This window comes from Nicotiana attenuata, unplaced genomic scaffold (genome assembly GCF_001879085.1).
Source record: "Nicotiana attenuata strain UT unplaced genomic scaffold, NIATTr2, whole genome shotgun sequence".
Taxonomy (NCBI): domain Eukaryota; kingdom Viridiplantae; phylum Streptophyta; class Magnoliopsida; order Solanales; family Solanaceae; genus Nicotiana; species Nicotiana attenuata.
In genome coordinates, this window is record NW_017670833.1 from 203,464 (window position 1) to 222,397 (window position 18,934).

Here is an 18,934-nt window from a genome sequence, read left to right on the forward strand (position 1 = left end):
GTGTGATTGAGAGGCTGGGAGCTATGACTTGAATTGCGAGTGTACTGTTCAGTACAGCTTGCAGTTTTAGAGCAAACTCAATCTATGTACAGAACATCCAGGAGAGCTTAGCTAAACTGATTCATTCTATTATCAATAAAATGCTGCTATGTCTTGCAAATTAATGTTAAAACTAAGCCAAGAGATGCATATTTTCGCAAAACTTCAGATTTTAAAGGTAAATCGTATCTAGTATCACAATGTATGTAAAACTAGTTGATAAAGGTAAAACTAAGCCAACTAGTATCACAATGTACCACCAAAAGGTTAAGCGAAGAAAGGAAGAGTAAAAGATGAAGCAACAACAAACGAAGTATAAGAAGTTACTCCAATGAATAGAAACATTCAAGAAATGAAGCCAACAATCAGATCATCCTAAAATTTATAGAAGCAAGGTCAAACAAAGTGCTATGCACAAGCTACAAGAAATCCTCAACCAATAAAAGAAACTTCAACAGACTAAGGCAGCATGTAGAAAGTTTCACTAATAAGATAAAAAAACATCAGCTAACCAAACATTAATATCTTAAAAACCATACTTGAATCACTTCAGTTAAGGAATGACTATGCTTATGATTGATTTGCTGAGAAGCCAAAAAACGAATTTCCTTCGGTGTCATGCATAAGTGACATGACTTCTGGTTTCTGCTCTAGCACACAAGCAACCACCTTCAGAATCTTCAAGGAGAGGTGATATGGCTTTTAATTCTGCTCGAGCGTCTTACAGGGGTGATGATTTCTTCTCCTCCACTAACCTAGAATTTCACAAGGAAAAAAATCAGAAAATATTCGAAATATAACAGAAAAATATAAGATTTGGGCATGTAGAATGTAATAGCCAGTACTCACATGCTTGATAGGAATCCTCTCATAAGTAGTGAAACTTCCATAAGAAGGTGAACCCAACGAGTATTCAGACGCAGCCAAGGACTCTCTCCTATTACTCTTTCTTGGTTTCTTCTCCAAGCTCTGAGCTTCATCATTTGCTGATTTGGGATATTTCTTACTATAAGATGAACTTATCTGAAAGCTGCTCATTTCCGAGGGACAAGACTCTCCCATGACGTCAACCTCCGTTGGCCGGTTTTGAGAGGAATGTTTCTCTTTGACAATATGATCAGAATAGACTACTGGCTGTAGAGTCTTATTGTTTTTCATCTTCAAATAGATAACTATAACAGCTAGCACAGAAAGGAAAACTGAGGAAATCCCAAGGATTTGATATGCTCCAACATTATCTCCAAGTCTATCATCAATTGGAGACTGCACCACTTCCAAAGGTTGGGCATCTTCAACAGAATCATCTTTCACTAAGCTTTCAGGGTTGACGTTCACTGACTCAACTACAACATCAAAACTGGCATCATTATCAACATTGAAAGATTTGGTTTCAGCAACCTCATGCTCCCCTTGGTCTAGATCCCTTTCTGAACTAATAGACTCATTCCCCTCAGCTACTAGAACAACAGAAACTTCTTCAGTCTCCAAGTCATTTTGTCCTTGTTCTGGATCATTTTCTGAGCTATCAGCCTCATTTTCCTCATCTAATTGAATTGCTGAAGTTTCTTCAATCTCCAACTCATAGGCTCCTTCAATTTCCTCTTCATTGCCATCATTGTCTAAATCAGCTTCCATTTGAACTTCTTCCTCATGGGGCTCAGTTTCAGACTCTTCCAATTCAATAAGTTCAAGCCCTTTATCCAACTTCACAGAACCAGTACCCCCTTTCAAATACCAGTGATCTATGCCACTATCTTGTACGTCAGTCAAGTTCATGAATTTTAAAGGATGCACTGGAATATCTGATGGAATGCTACCAAGGTCATAAATCAACTTTGAGAAGTAAGAAATGGCTTCACCAGAGAATTGCTTAAAGTAACTATTAGCCTTTGCCAACACTGGAATGTCTGATGGAATACTCAGATTAGAAAATCTTAAGTCTATGGACCCAGGAGTAGTAGCAAGTAAGGGAGAATCAGTAACCGAGATTGATACTAAAGCAACCAATAGTACCAACAGCACGGAAAAAAACTTTGATATTACTGAAGACCTTGGCTTTCTTCTCATTTTCGCTTCTGCAATTTCCTCAGCAGCAGGTTCAGAAATGTTAGGTTCCTCTTCCTCGTCTTGATCAACTGGTGCTTCAAGTAACATCTCTTCTGAAGAAGAACCATCAGATTCTTTCGGCGATTCATCAGCAGTTTGAGAACTTTCACTGTCCTCTGTGTCTGAAATGTTATCAGACAGTAATAACTCAGACAAGAAGCTGTCATCTAGACTCTTTGCTCCTCCTCCTACATCCAATCCTTTTTCCTTATTGAGTAAAACTTCAATTCTTGGGTTGGGTTTGTAGTGAAGAAACTGAGGCCTTGGGGAGAGGTAATTGGTTTTAGGGTCATATGGAGGTAGAGATGGATCAGCATCAAGTGGGGCTATTACAGTGGAAGCCGATAATGGCTCATCATTGCAAATGTCAGAATCCATCGTTACAGTATCAGAAAGGGATTCAGAGGGTAAAGGTACCTCCAAAAATGTTACCTTTTTAGGGGTTTTGGCAACTGGAGTAAGACCTTGTTCTTCAACAATAACATTCTCCTCCTTAGGCTCCAATAAAATTTCAGTTTTTTCCATAGATTTTACAGCGTTGTTGCTCTGCTCAAAACCCACATCATAATTTTCAGAAGATGCATTAAAGAATGTAGCTTTACCGTCGGACAAGGAGATTGAAGTCCTAAGAGGGTCATTTCTTTCCACCAAGATTTTCTTTTTAGGGGATGAAGCAATCTTGGAAGAGGCTGAAATTGTTGGAGACATAAAATTCTTTGAACCCTTTGCCGCCGGTGACCTCAGTTTCACTGCTTTCAGTTCATTCTCTTTCTCTTCAAAACCCCCTTCTCTCCCTGAATTAGACACCCTTTTAGCAGAATCTACACCAAAAAAACACAAGAAAACAACAAAGTGATTAATTAAATCAAGAAATCTTGCAACAAATTTTTGACATTTCAAAATAAAGAAGTTCGAGTGAAGGAAAGGGAAATTACCAGCAGGGCTATTGGCAGGTGTAACGGGGTTGAATCCTCTGTGGGTTGAAAGAACTGAAGGTCGTGAAAAAGGGTTGCCGTTAAAACTTCTCCTTGCTGTAGAATTGGTGTTTTCAGATGTTCTTGGATGAGGAGGAATAGGTTTTGCAGAAAGTGGAGAAGGAGATCTGTTAGAAGAACCCGCCATTGATTGATTATAAGGTAAGAGAATCGTTTGCAGAGAATTGATGAGGAAATTGAAATAGGGTAATGAATTTAGAAAGGAAAGTGAAATTTGTTTCTTAGGGGTGTTTGATTTGATGAAGATTCTGTAAATCTTTGTAACGGCTAGTTTTGAATATTAGGAGGAGGGGTTTTGGTATTTGAATGCTGCCTTGTTTTGACCGTTGGAGTGAAACGATCAAAAGCAGTGACTTTTGATGATTTGCTTCCTTTATTCTTGTGGCGATAAAGGTGGATTTTGAATTAAGATAACAAACTTTGATTCAAATAGAGCCTGAGATGGAGAAGAAATAAGTTAGGTATATGATATATTAAATCTTTTTTACTTGACCGATTTATTAAGAAGTTGTATGCTCAATAATTTAGTAATTGTACACAAAACAATACAGCATGTAAAAAGGAAAAAAAAGATTATACAAGATAAATAATAAAGAAGGGAACGAGATTCAATGACTAACTTGAGTAATTGATAATAATAACCAATTTATTATCATAGTTCATAAGCATCTATATTACCTGGATTTTATTGTGCTCAATACCGCAGTTTCCTCCCTAGCATGCTGCTATGCTAGGAAATAAGTTAAAAACAATAGTACGAATGCTGACTTTAGGTACATGAATCAGACAAACAATTAATTTTCGAACATCGGAATTAAATAAAGATCGTAAAAATGTTTTTGTTAACTTTGAAATTCTTATGACCTCTAGCATTCTGAAAAAAAAAAAAAGATAGAGGGGAGATTTTGTCAAATAATCTATCTATATAGAATAGGAGAAGCAAAACCACTACATTAAGACAGGTGTCTTAACCACAAAAAGCCAAGTGGCATTGTTAAGACAAAATAAACTACTTTTCTAACTAACTTTTTATTGAATTTTAAATTTTGAATTAATTGGTTACACTACTTGAATTAATAAAATATAGATATCTTAATTATCAATAAAAAATGAAAAATACAAAAAAAATATTCTACTCATTCAAATTGGGTTTTAAAATTATTTTACAATAAAAAAACAAAAAAATTAAAAAACTACCAATTTAAATTGGAGAGTAATTTCTTCCTAATATAGTTGTAGTAGTGTGTGTGTATATATATGGGAGTAGTTATTATACTAAATTGGTTTTTTATTAATAGAAGTTTTTATTAGCATATTAGTTTGTTTAATAGAAGTTTTTATTAGCATAATAATAGAAGTTTTTATTAGCATATTATACTAAATATTGGATAATATAATAAAGAAAAATACATAACAAAAAAATTATTTGATGACTATATAAGTCCCTTTAATTTAATAGATATTTTATTCATCAAAATTCAGATAATATTATCAAGAACAACAGAATAAAATTTAAATTGATTTTTTTTAAGATTAATAAAATATATATCTTCTCTCATATTACAAAAAAAAAAAGCGATCAGATAAAAATATTAAACAAAGTAATATGCTAATAAATATTTTTAGTGACAATGTATAATTACTAAACATTGGATAATATAATAAAAAAAATATAAAACAAAAAAGTTCTTCAATAATATAAGTCTTTTTAGTTTAATAGAGATTTTATTATTGGGTATATCGTATTGACAAATAAGATAATAATTTAAATTTATTAAAGTGATACGATCTAATATGTTCAAACAAGCCCGATTAGGATTTAATTTAACTAATATTATTTAATACTGACCGTGCATCGCGCGGGTACGACTACTAGTTGATTAGAATAAGCAAAACGGTTAGGAACCTTGTGTGTTCGTTAAACGCCATTCGGAATTAAATCAACAATTAGGAAAGCTATCATCCATAATAAGATGATCGTGGTAGTTAATTTAACACTTCAACATCCAACTCACTAATTTAAGCAAACGAGTTGAATAATCCGGGACAATTATAAACTCTTTTGAAAATCTTTACGTTCTATGAAAGATGTATAATATATTGTCTATTATCTTCTCACGCGTGTAACTCAGTTTTATAATTCACTATTTCACTCGATAAATTCAATTTTTTTTTTTTGTTTTTTTTAAAGATAGAAAAGTGCATCCAAACCATATATAGAAAGAAAGCATGCTTAACATGTTAAAGGGTGAGCTTGCCTATGAATCGCCGACTAATTCTTCAACATGCACGTGGTCAGAGCCATGGATCCTCCCACTATTCGGAAACTTACGGTTTCATGTTTTATTTCACTAAATAGTGAGCTTGGAATAAAATTAGTGGTTTAAATCGATTGAAAATTTGAGAGAAAAAAACAGAACATCTCAAGTAATTGAGTTATGAGAAAAACTGGAAGAGTAAAAGTGAGCAAAGAAAAATTATCGTGAAAAATAGACTTATCAAAGTTTGATATGTCCTTATAAACCCATCTGGAATTCTCACACAACCGAATATGTGATTTATCTTCTAGTGAATAGTTGCATGCATGTTGGAAAAAAAAAATAGTTGCACACATGAACCTTACATTGTCGTTTGGTTGAATATGATTTATACCGGTATAAGTTATATTGGGATAAGTTATGCTGGAATTAGTTATGCGGGGGTTATTGTTTATTCATTGTTTGGTATGTTGTATTAAGAATGACAGTTGCATAATTTCTAAGAAGAAGGTATAAGTTATACCGGTGTTAATTACCCCGCCTTTTATAAGGTATAAGTTATCCCATTGTTAAAATTAACACCGGGATAACTTATACCTGGTTTACTAACCAAACAAAGTATTAAGGTGGTATTAAATTTATATACCACCCTTATACCTTTTTATACCTCATACCAAACGACTCCTTATTATATCCTTTACAAATGCGGGTCCAAAATTTTAGGTTTATGGGTTCCTACAAAAATCTCGAGTTAATATACATACTAACGGGATAAACGGGCTGGGTTCCAAGCTAGATATTCTTTTACATTTAATGAATTTTTCAATACAAATACAAGTTGTAGACAAAAGCTACTGAGTTTACGGGAACCCGTAGGTATTGAATTAAATCCGCCTGCTTACAATATGAGTATTATTCAACTGGAGAATTTCCCTTCCTCAATATCCTAACAAGAAAAAATAAAATAATTTCTTCTACATAATTTGCTTTCTAGACGATCAATTCTTTAGGTTGCTTAACTACATTGTCATAATCTCTTCCAATTATTTTCAATATTTAAAATTATTTTTTAAAATAAAATACAAATCATATGCATTGTATCATAGAACAAAATATTTCAATACTCCGTCGATTCTGATTATATGATGATATCTGATTTATGTATTGTTTGTGCAGTAAGATTATTGATTAGCAAAACTAGTACGATGGAGTATTTCACATAAGACTTTCAAAGCTATGGATTTATATGAATTATAACTCTTAAAAGTTATATCAGTTGTATATGATAATATCACAACAGAAATTAAGAAATCAAACAGAAAGAGTAGCATATATATTAGAATCGATGGAGCAATATCTATGTTTGATAATAAAACATGTCAAGTAATTCTAATATTTTTCTACATTTGATTTTTTTTAATGAAATTAAAATGAATGTGACGAAACTGGATCATAAAATCACACGCATAAAGAAAAAAAAGACAAGCACTAAAGACAAAGAAGAAGAAAAGGTAGATTTTTGGGTTTGAACAAGTTTTCCAAAAGTTATTTTTGATAATTTATCAAGAATTATTTTTTCGAGATTTTGTTAGTATTACCAATTAGTAATATAGAATTATTTACGTGATGATTAATTATGAAGGGAACATTTTGTGATGATTTACCATGAATGCATATGCGGTGATTAATAATGTTATGCATGAATTAATCATTCTAAAATCGTATTTTTATTATTAAGTAGTTTAATTCTTAAATTACTAATACATATATTCTTATTCTATATTATATCCGTTTAGAATAATATATAAATTCTCACATAATTTAAGGTGGTTATTATTTATATTATTATAACCCAAATATTATATTATCTTAAATTTTATGTTTAGATTAATTATTCATATACCTCAACTAATTGTCCATTATCTGACTTCGTATGCGAAATTTTGAGGTGAGATAAATTCTTTCTAAGTATTGTTAAATATAACGAATATCTAAAGGAAAAAAAAGAAGCATAGAAGCAAAAGATACTTCGCACAGAGAAACTCTATCCCAAAATTATGCAGTTTTTGTTGGAAAATTTCACTAATCTTTAATTTTTGTGAGAAGTTACATGCGCATTATATTCGCACTAGCGGCTTATAAGTACTTGTAAATCCTAAAATGGGTGCAGTCTTAATGCGACTAACGCATTCCATTAATGCGACTTACACATTGCATACTGGGACGACTTATATTTTTTTTTTTTGGCGCAACGGTCCAATTCAATCTTTTACTCCAAAACCTCAAATCTTGTCCACAAAACTGTAAAACCTCTAAAGCGAAAATCCTTCCCTGCTTCAATCCTCGCCATGTCCCTCTTCTTCCGTTCGTTACCCACGATAGGTCTTCGCTCAAAACCTTCCCCTCTCACTTCTCTACCTTTCTTCTTCCTTAATAATTTCCACAACCACCCCATTATTATTACCCCAACTTCACTTATCAGTAGCCGCACACTTTCTTCCGCCTCTGCCACTGGTCCTTTAACTTCTGTTGAAACACTTACCCGTAGCACCAAAAATTCTCTATCTCCTACAACTGCTGATACCCTTCAATGGGTTAGCAGGACTCAATACTGTGGTGAATTATCCGAAAACGATGTGGGTAAACGGGTTCGGCTTTGTGGGTGGGTCGCCCTTCATCGGATTCATGGTGGTTTGACTTTCGTCAACCTCAGAGACCAAACTGGAATTGTTCAGGTGATCCCCCCTCCCCCAACATCTTCCCCCTTAGTTTCAATGCAAGTTGACCTTAATTCAGCGGAATGGATTTAGATGATTCATATTAGAACCCAAAGTAGTTGTTTATTGAGGATTAGTTAATTGATTGATTGTTATCTACATTGTTATCACACGATTACAAGTTCTTCTCTTTATGTATTATGATAGAAAGTTGACACTTTTGAAAGTTTGCCTGTGTTATCTTTAGGTCACCCCTGAAGTATTTGAATGAAATGGTCCACAATAGAGCTGAACGAATATAGAAGATTCTTGTACTGAGACAACTAGTTTTGGATTGATGCAAAGCTGATTGCTTGATCGTTAACCCCATTTTTATATGCAAATGTGACATATTTACAACTTTTATCTTTATGTATAATGCAATTTGTTTTTGAGGTATACTTGATTGATTGTATGTTTTCCCAATTTTTGTATGGAAATGTCACGTCTTTACAAGCTTTTATCTTTATGTATCATTATAAAATTTGGTGATCTCTTAGGTTGCTGTGTTATCTTTAAGGAACCCTTTAGGTATTTGAATGAAATGGGATCTGAATAGAGCAGTATTTATATACCGGCAACTAGTTTTGAATTGATGCGAAGTTGATTGAATAATTGATGTCCCAATTTTCTTATGGAAACGTCATATCTCCTCAAGTTATTCTCTTTATGCGTCATTATCTGTAGAAAATTGTAGTCTCTCTAAGTTTGGTTGTGCTCTGTTGATGTAAGTGATAGACCCTAAGGCTAAATTGGTGATGAAACTCTTCATTTCAGATTACGACACTTCCTGATGATTTTCCTGATGCTCATTCTGCTGTGAGCGACCTGAGGCTTGAATATGTCGTTGCCATTGAAGGTGTTGTTCGGCCTAGGCCAGCTGACTCTGTCAACAAAAAGATGAAAACTGGCACGATAGAGGTAACTTGGGACGACCTTTGATTCACCCCAATTACTTCTCTCTTCTTCCATCCTTTTTAGTGAGTGTCAAACTTCTGTCTCTCCTCATTTATAGTATTAGTTTAGTTTTTACTTGATATAATTGCGTTCATTGGTTGCTCGTAACAATTGAGAATCATGTGGCATTTCTAAAGTTATATTTACCTTAAAAACTTATAAAAGATCCTCAAGGCATGAAACTTTTAATGAGTTTACATGATGTTCCGATTTGTAATGGCTCTGATATTGCAGAATCTTACTTGATGTCAAGTAGAGCTTTTCCATTAGCTTCCCACCTTTCTCTGGGTACTGCTTTTGTCATGAGGCATGTTCATAGTATATTATGCAGGGGGATCTGAATATTTGTTCGATGGTACAAGCATCTTGTATGCATACATCTCTCCACAATGAGCGGTAAACAACAAACAAGATGCCATGGAACTGTTCAATTGGTGTAATTGGACTTTAGGACTTGTGATAAGTGATAACTAGTAAAGGTTTTTAGGCTGTAGCTTAATTGCATTTAAAATAGTTAAATGTTGCTGAAAAGATGTGAAAGAAAAAATAGCATACATTTTAATGTTGGATAAATTGACCTCTAATTAGGAGTGGGCATAATTTGGGCAAACCCGAAATCCAAACCAAAATTCGAATCTTTTGGATATTTGATTTGGATTTTCGGATTATGGATTGGATTTCGGAATTAATTTTTAAAATTTTTGGATTTCGGATTAGTTGTTGGATTTAGTACTTTGATTTCTGGATGTCCGAAAATCCAAAATTTTTATACTTCATATTTAGTCCATTATCCATATGCCTATTACTAATACGTTCAATACCATGCCTATTAGACATTATCTCATCTATTCAATACTAGTACTAACTTACTGTCAGAATACTTTCTATCTGGACATGGTTTTACTATTGTTGATTCTTATCGGCCTTATTAATATCTCTGTTGCATTTTCTTGATGATGATTTAATTACTTGAACACTTTATTTGGATGATTGCAGTGCGAATGAGGAACTTTTTAGGCAATGTAACATGAATACTTCATTTGGATGTTCATTTTTGTAAGAAGAAGAAATGTCTCAACTTATAGGCTCAAAACCAATAATCCAAAATATTCAAACCGATTAATCCGAAACCGAACTTAAAAAATCCGACCCAATCCGAACTTATTTGGATTATCATTTCTTCAATCCGAAAGCCGAACATCCAAACCGAAATTTTCATATCCTATCCGAGCTGCCCGAACGCCCACCCTTACCTCTAATAAAGTGCTGTTAAGTTTCTGAATAAGTACCAAAGTATTACTAGTCAAATTAAATCAGAAACTGGACAAGGGCCTTAGTCAAATTTCTAAAGCTGAGGTTCTTGTCATCCAAGGACGTTTGTCTTTTCACTTTCATGGTCTTCTAATTATTTCTTAACTGATTGGATCTGTTTAGTGGCTTTGACTATATCCCGTCATGCAACTTTTTTTTATGCCAGTTGCTTACCAAAGTTTTTATATTTCCACTAATTGGTTATGCGTGCAGGTTGCTGCAGAGGATGTCCTGGTGTTGAATGCAGTAAGATTGAAGTTGCCCTTCTTGGTAACAACCGTAGACGATGCAAAAGATTCAGCTAAGGAAGAAATCAGATTGCGGTAACTAATGAATGTTCTACAGCTGTTTGTTGAATCTTTTGTTTGTTTTCCTTTTATGTTTCGTATTTGACCTCATGATCTGCTTCAGGATTCTAAATTCTCATCTTCCCTTGAACTTGCTTTAATTCTTATCTAGTCTCGTATCTATTTGCTGTGACCTTCCTCCATAGCGGTTGATCCTCAATGCCAAGCTCCCAAATTGTTTTCTTATTAGGGCTTTGTTAAAGCCTTTAGGTCCCTTACTCCTAAGCCTCCAATCTTCACAGGAGATGTGAGTATGTTCTAATTTGTTAGTGGGTACATCTTTACTCCTTATTTGTTTCCCTTAGAAAGTTCCTTGGCAGTTTGCCCAACTCCATTGCCCATGGTTGCAGGCGTATGCATTAGAGACATGTAGTAGGTGGAATACCAGATAGAGTGCTCTTTATCAGTATCTCTTAGAATCCTTTTGGAATAGATGTTCCTTTTACCTTCCTGATTTTCTCGACCCTCTCAATCACCAGATTCCAGTAATGAGCATCCCTTTTGATGGATGCCAATGGTAACCCCTGGCAACCCTGCTATGGAGTAATTATGCAGCTAGCGGATGTTCTTCACCAGTTCACCTCTTCCACTAAAATGTTTCTGACACTTACAAGAGCATGCTGTTATTGACATGTTGTTAACAACACATTAAGGATTTCATCTTTGAGGCCCGTATTTTATATCATTTAAAAGCCGGCGTGAGGTTAGCATATACTTAGCTGGCTGAAGAAGAATACAATGCTTTAGAAGTCATTATAATTTTGAAGGACAAAAAGAGATAACCTTATGGTAAAGGTCCTCCCCCTCCAACCTTAAGGTTGGGGTTTCGAGTTACCAAGAAAGCAAAGTGGAAAGGGCTACTTTTTGGCTCGTAGGTTGGAAGTCTAGGGTGTTGATTTGTCATATTAAAAAATAGTCATTAATTTTTCCATTGTCGTCCTGTGTTTCACTTTTCTGCCTCTTTTTCTACCAATGCTTTTGTATTGATGTGACAAGGGCGTAGTCCAGCTCTCTTGGACATATCAAATATCATCTTTGATCCGTTTTGGATCTTGTATGTGTTCGGTGAAGACAATCCTTTTCCTCATTGCAGGAACTGTTTCCTTATCCTAAAACTTTTTACCCCTTATCCTAAAACTTTTTACCCCTTTCTTACATTGATGCATTGCTTCTTCCTAGATATTAATCTTGTACACATTTTTAGATACCGATGCCTTGATTTACGCCGTCCACAAATGAACTCAAATATAATCTTGCGACATAGAGTAGTGAAACTTCTCCGAAGATACCTAGAAGATGTGCATGGTTTTGTCGAGGTAATACCTTTGCTCTCTAATTGTATTTTTATAGAATTTGGACATCTATTCTTCTTCTTCTTCCTTTTGCGAATAGGTAATTTGGTTATCTGGTTTTGATGAAAATGTTTGCTTTGTTATGTTTTATTTTTTTTTTGTGGCTTTTGTTGTTAGTGTTGACCCCAACATTCTCATGGTTACAAGGTAGATTGAGACTCCAGTACTATCTAGATCTACTCCTGAAGGTGCTCGTGATTATTTGGTCCCTTCTAGAGTTCAGGTACTTTTTATTTATCTTTTTAGGCACTTTTTGTGTTCATTCTGTCCCTCTATTTGCTGTCAATTTTTTTAAAAGGTTGTACAAAAGAAGCAAGTCTTCTTGCAAATAACACTTCTTGTTCCTCCAGTCCTCTGATTTATTCTTCATTCTCTTTTACCTTTGAAGTGAAATACATTTGTGGAGAACAAGGAGAATTGTGCTTAACAAAATGAGAACTTGTCCAAAATTATTGCCCTTATGATGGATAAAAAAACATTACATCTAACTGATATTTTTTTTTTCTGATGGACAATACTCTTATTTCAATTGGAAAACTCTTTTTCTCCAATTATTTCTCCATGACTTGGAACTTATTTCGTGGTTGTGTTATAAAGCCAGGAACATTTTATGCACTACCCCAGAGTCCTCAGCTGTTCAAGCAAATGCTAATGGTCTCTGGTTTTGATAAGTACTATCAAATAGCAAGGTATTTCATTTGTATAATAGCATTTTAAGATATTTTTGCATCTGATATCTTGCATGCAAAATTCATGGTGATCCAGATATAAAAGCTCAGGCGTTGTCATCGCTAAAAACTGTGTGAAGCAATATAGTTTTACGAAACCTAAGAGTAGTTATCTTATTCTTATTATAAAGAAAAAAAATGTATGCATGAGCATGTACCCCGTGAGTTGTGACTCACATTAGTCTGTATGGTGTAATTTTCAGGTGCTTTAGGGATGAAGATTTGAGAGCTGACAGACAACCTGAGTTTACACAGCTAGATATGGAAATGGCTTTCACTTCTATGGAGGACATGCTGAAACTCAATGAGGATTTGATTAGAAAGGTTAGTTAAATAGTTTTGGAATGTCAATGTACGGAGTAAGCTTGTTCGAGAATTAAAAAAACAGCATGTATTTGATAATGTAAGAGCTAGATTACTGGAGAAAGTGTTGTTTCCTGCAGCAGTGCATCTCAAGTTGTTGGGAAACACTTTCACTATCTTAGAATTTATGCAACGTGGACATGCATATGGGGAAATATATTTCTCCAGAGATGCTGGAGATGACAAAGCTGTGAAAGGATTGCCACATTTTTATTAGTTATTTATTAAATCACCAAAATATATATATGTGGTGTCAATCCTAGGGTGTATGGTTGTCAGTACTAGGTGATGGCTACAGTGCGGTAAGATATGAAAAAAGATGCTAGAGGTTGAGCTATGGACCTTAGTCACATTACGCATAAAGTAGCTACAGCCTTGTGTGTATCTTAACAGAAGTTTTCCTGCAAGAAAATATTAAGCTGCTGTAGGGTTTCTTTTTTGGTTTCCCCCCTATGTAGTGTGCATTGAGCATCTTCTTTTGCAGAGACGTGGGTATAATTGCTGAACTTGGGATATATAGCTACATTTCTTGAAATGTGAGCTTTGGTATGCAGTGGAAAGTGAAAACTCAATTCTCTTTATCTTTTGTCAGCATTAATCGAACATGGGTTTGGGTATTACTTGTGTTAGCACAAAATCTATCCTTTTTTCTTTCTTCCAAGTTTTAGCACTCTTCAAAGATTGTAAGTTGTGTGCTTATGCTTCATGTCTTGTAGCTGACCAAAGAAACATGTCTTGTAGCTGAGCAAAGAAACTAAAGGATGTTAAATACTGGTGGTGGTTATAGTTGTTCCGAGTCCCGCATGGCACTGAGCGTTTAAGACATTTATCTTTGGAGGCGCCTTTGGCCAAGATCTCTATCTAGAACTTTAAGTGTTTAGAATGAGGTGGAATGACGTCATACAATTTTGTTTAAAAATTGCTAAGCAGACTATTCATATGCCAAAAGAGTGTCTTGTCAGAAATTCATGGGATGATTTGTCTAAAGTACTTAATGAGGTCCTTTAATTTAGTTTGTTTTTACAACGACAACATACCCAGTATGATCCCACAAGTGGGGTCTGGGAAGGGTGGGTGTACGGAGACCTTACCTCTATCTTGTGTGAGGTAGAGAGGTTGTTTCCGATAGACTTAGTTTGTCTTTGCACGGTAAAAAAATTTCAAAACAAGTGAAAACTTTTACCTTTCTATCCAGGAAAAAATTTCAAAACAAGTGATGCATGGTCACATCTTTTGTTGCAGGTTTTTCAGGAAATCCAAGGTGTCCAACTGCCAAATCCTTTTCCAAGGCTTACATATGCTGAAGCAATGAGTCGATATGGTTCAGACAGACCAGATACTCGTTTTGATGTCGAATTGAGAGATGTAATTCTTCTGCAGACTCCAATATAGATCTTTGCTCTTCTTTGTTTCTGTTTGTCTTGACAGTGTATTTCTTCTTTCTTGCTATAATGGACATGTATTTGTTGTCTTGTTGACATACCTTATTCTTTCTCTTACTCTTTTGGATTGGGGCTTTTGTTTTAGGGCTCAGGGGTGGGGGTGGGGGCTGGAGGTGATCGTACCAAATAAGTTCGACCACAACCCAATTCACTTGCCTTGAATTAGTATATCTGAATTTACTTTTTTCACAATGATTTTGCTCTTTTCTGCCCAACTGATTGTGTTAAGAGCATTTAGTCTACAAGCTCACTGCTTCTGCGTTGCAACTTCCGCTCCTTATCTATGTAGTTGTATTATCAGCATAGGTGCTCCATATGAAGAAATTTAACCAAGTATGTCATTCACGATACCACCCTTAGTTTGGATTTGGCAGTGTTGCTGATGATCCTTGTTTTGTTTCACGCGCAGGTGTCCGGCATTTTCTCCAATTCCACATTCAAGGTTTTCTCAGATGCCTTAGCAAGTGGAGGAATTATTAAGGCCTTATGTGTGCCTTCTGGGACAAAAACTTATTCAAATACTTCTTTGAAGAAAGGCGACATATACAAAGAAGCAATCAAATCTGGGGCAAAGGGTTTGCCTTTTCTAAAGGTCTTGAATGATGGTAATGAAAGTTCTACTTCTGGTTCTCTTTTAGCGTTAGATGAAATTCTTCTTTAAGTTTAGTAACTTTGTGGGATTCTTCTGGTTCTTCACACTTAATTGGAAGCCATAGATGTCCACTAACCACAATGAAGGGATTTGCTCAATAATTGCCATACAAATGAGACAGTTCTTTCCCTCCCCCACAAAAATTACACATCTATGGCTTCCAAGTAAGTGTGAAGAAGAAAAATTAGGTCCAGCATGTGGGCCATATTGAGGCTTCAAGACCTTACACTTTATGTGGATGTACCTTCACGTTTCTCTCTCTTGCCTTCCTCATCAGAAAAGTTTTTCTCTTGCCTTATATTGGTTATTTAAAATTTCTCAGGGAGCATTGAAGGGATTCCCCAGCTGGTTTCCAGTTTGGATACCGAAAAGAAAGAGGAATTGCTGAATCAGTTGTCTGCGGTACCAGATGATCTTATCTTGTTTGCTGTTGGTCACTATGCAGAAGTCAATAAAACTTTGGATCGTCTGAGAACATATGTAGCACACGAATTGGGTTTAATTGACAACGTAAGTTTCTGATGTCCAAATTTGGGTCAACATGATGTGTTTATCTGTAGAAGAGCTAGGTTCATGACTAGCATCTTGTATATCCTAATGTCCAACTTTCTTTTGTTTGGATATCTAGTCCAGGCATTCAATACTCTGGGTGACTGACTTTCCAATGTTTGAGTGGAATGATTCAGAACAGAGATTTGAGGTATGTATGGTGCCTAGAATTATCTTCCATGATATATGTGCCCGACTAGTCCATCAGTCATTTTGCTTCTTGGCCTTAGGTGGTTTATTTTTGAATATCAAAGAGAAGTAAAATAAGCTAGCCCAAGGTGTCCTTTATTATTGTGAGGTATAGTAGTGCCTTTTTAATGATGCAAGAGGTCCATGAAAGAAAATCACGAAAGAACTCAATGTTTAATTATCAAAGGAAAGGATTAGAGAGCACCAAAAGATCTCAATGTTTACATATAACTCCATGAAAGAAAATCACGCAAGAACTCAATGTTTAATTATCAAAGGAAAGGATTAAAGAGCACCAAAAGATCTCAATGTTTACATATAATGCTACTGCTTTAATAGACTAAAAAGAACATTTAATGCTACCGCATACTTGGCTCGTTTGTTGTTGAATATGAGCTTCACAATTATTTTATGTGGTATTGCTCTTACCTGTTACAACCTTACTAGCTGGAGAGATACAACCCTCATATTTTCAATGGCCAAAATAGTTTATCATGATCCTACCGTGATTTTCTCTAGTATGCATTCCTTTTTCCAGTACCTCAAAACTCTACATATCAAGATCTAGAAGGCGCAGGTACGAATTCTACCTCTAGAACTCTCTCACCAGTAGCATAATATTGGCATGAGATGATTTAAATGGAGTATTATAGTCAGTGAGGATTCATATAGCCGGACCAACTTGGTTGGGATCGAGGCGTAATTGTTGTTGAATAAAAAATGTGACAACAACCCAAGATTCTAGAAGTTTGTATTTCGCTGCTTTTGAAGATTATGATCAAATTAGTGCCTTACATTAATTGTTAGGACTGATCTAGCAAGGATATCCTTGATTTTGCATTTAAGTTGTTTCAATCAAATAGTGGCATTTTTCAAGAAGGGGAGCCTTAGAGGGAACCTTGGAGTAACGGTGAAGTTGTCTCCGTTTGACCTTTAGGTCACGGGTTCGAGCCGTGGAATCAACCACTGATATGCATCAGGGTAGGCTTCCTACATTACACCCCCTTGGGGTGCGGCCCTTCCCCGGACTTTGCATGATTGCGGGATGTTTTGTGCGCCGGGCTGCCCTTTTAGTGGCATTTTTCAAAGACTAATCTGTTTCTCGGTTATGATATCTCGTTAAGTGAAGTGACCGCAATTTTCCTACAGGCCTTGCATCATCCTTTCACTGCACCTAATCCAGACGATATAAATGACCTCTCTTCTGCCCGTGCCTTAGCTTATGACATGGTTTACAATGGAGTTGAGGTACATGAATTCATGTTCTCTTTACTAGTTGCTTCAGTGAGAGAAGGTAATAATGTGATGGAGATAAATTATGTTCTGTTGTTACCTTACATCTTGAATTAGATTGGTGGAGGAAGCTTGAGAATTTACAAGCGTGAAGTCCAAGAGAAGGTTCTCAATATTGTTGGCATTTCCCGAGAACAGGTAAGCTGACTCCTTTGGTTTGCATTGCATTTGGTGGTTGTCCAGTTTTATAGAATACTCCAGATATGCACTCTTTTTGTTTGTGGCAGGCTGAAGCAAAATTTGGCTATCTTTTGGAGGCTCTGGACATGGGTGCTCCTCCACACGGTATTGCAGAATTCTTTCTGTTGTTTGACGCTATATTTGTTCTGCTAATCAAATGTTACAGATTTATTATGTGAATACTATATTTTATTATGAAGAACTACCTTCCCTATCCGCTATGACTGATATAGCTGGATTTTAACTTCTATAATGTCATGGTGATCTTTTCTCATGATTTTCGGTATGGCATTCATTGATGAAGTAGTCCTAGACCCCTGGCCTTGAGGATTAGATCTGTCCCTTTGTAGCCGAAGGGACAACTACTGCCATTGATTCTAAAGTGGAACCTCAAACCTACTGGAACGAAATTGGAGCTTTTCTCCCCAGGAAATTTCCTTGGTATACATAGTAATAGTGTTGATCTTACCTAATTCCTTAAACTATTTATAGAGCAGTTGTTTCTTCAGGGTTATAGTTTCTATTATGATGTTATTTGGCCAGAGAAAATCTTGCTTGGTTCGTGTGGTTGTTACTTAAAAGTGTATTTACTCATGGTTGTTGCAGGAGGAATTGCGTATGGGTTGGATAGATTGGTGATGCTCTTGGCTGGCACTAATTCCATCAGGGATGTTATAGCTTTTCCAAAGACAACAACTGCTCAATGTGCCCTTACTCATTCACCATCAGAGGTCGATCCACAGCAGCTTAAAGATCTTTCATTACAGAAGATGTAGGTTCTTGATTTGTTTTTGAAAGTACTATGTACCGGGAAAATTGGAAATTCAAAAGGAGATGGTGGCTAGCTGGGGCAGTGGTGAAGTCCTGAGATGTTAGAGGAAATCCTGGGATTATGGCGACATTGTTATGCTAAACAATTTTATTGCAAGTAGAAGAGGCGCCATCGTTCCCCACACAGTTTTTCTTTGAAATATTACATTGTAGCACCAAAATCATTAGGTTCCAGTTTTCATTGCTGAGAGTAAAGATGTTACTCTGATTTTCTGAATATCTGCTTTGTTGAAAAAACTGATAAAGGAAAGCGAGTCTTTTTAATAATGTAGGATAATTATTCGACCTTGGAATATTTGGTGAAGTTGACTTATACTGCCGTCTTTCCCGAGTATCAAAGTAAAATTTGGATCCTTTTTATTTCACTTGATTGTTGGCTATGCGGCTATCTGCTCTTGTCAATTCTTTTTTTTTTTTTTTTTTTTTTGCTTTTGTTTTATTAATATGTCATATCATACTATTATATTATAAGCGTGAAGATTTAAAGGGAAAGTTAAAAGATCAAAATGCCCATTAAAAGTTGAATGGCTATTTTGCCCTTTAGTCAAATATTACTCCTATAATGTTTTTGTGTATTTAAATGTAA

At 35.3% G+C, this 18,934-nt stretch overlaps 2 protein-coding genes across 2 annotated transcripts; one reads left to right on the top strand and one right to left on the bottom strand.

Annotated features, from left to right (window-relative positions):
* Positions 1–350: 350 nt before the first annotated feature.
* LOC109243757 lies at positions 351–3,545 on the bottom strand. The gene is made up of 3 exons (XM_019410738.1): positions 3,081–3,545; positions 889–2,966; positions 351–794 (listed from the first exon to the last, which is right to left on the bottom strand). Exons 1-3 carry the CDS (start codon positions 3,265–3,267, stop codon positions 720–722), a joined length of 2,340 nt encoding a protein of 779 aa, XP_019266283.1. The 5' UTR covers positions 3,268–3,545; the 3' UTR covers positions 351–719.
* Positions 3,546–7,652: 4,107 nt separating this feature from the next.
* Positions 7,653–18,713, top strand: LOC109243758 (aspartate--tRNA ligase, chloroplastic/mitochondrial). The gene is made up of 15 exons (XM_019410739.1): positions 7,653–8,133; positions 8,932–9,075; positions 10,636–10,745; positions 11,974–12,085; positions 12,273–12,344; positions 12,719–12,810; positions 13,053–13,173; positions 14,455–14,577; positions 15,064–15,259; positions 15,629–15,816; positions 15,935–16,006; positions 17,194–17,292; positions 17,395–17,475; positions 17,565–17,622; positions 18,124–18,713. The coding sequence occupies exons 1-15, from the start codon at positions 7,747–7,749 to the stop codon at positions 18,291–18,293; spliced, it is 2,025 nt and encodes a 674-aa protein (XP_019266284.1). The 5' UTR covers positions 7,653–7,746; the 3' UTR covers positions 18,294–18,713.
* The last annotated feature ends 221 nt before the right edge of the window (positions 18,714–18,934 follow it).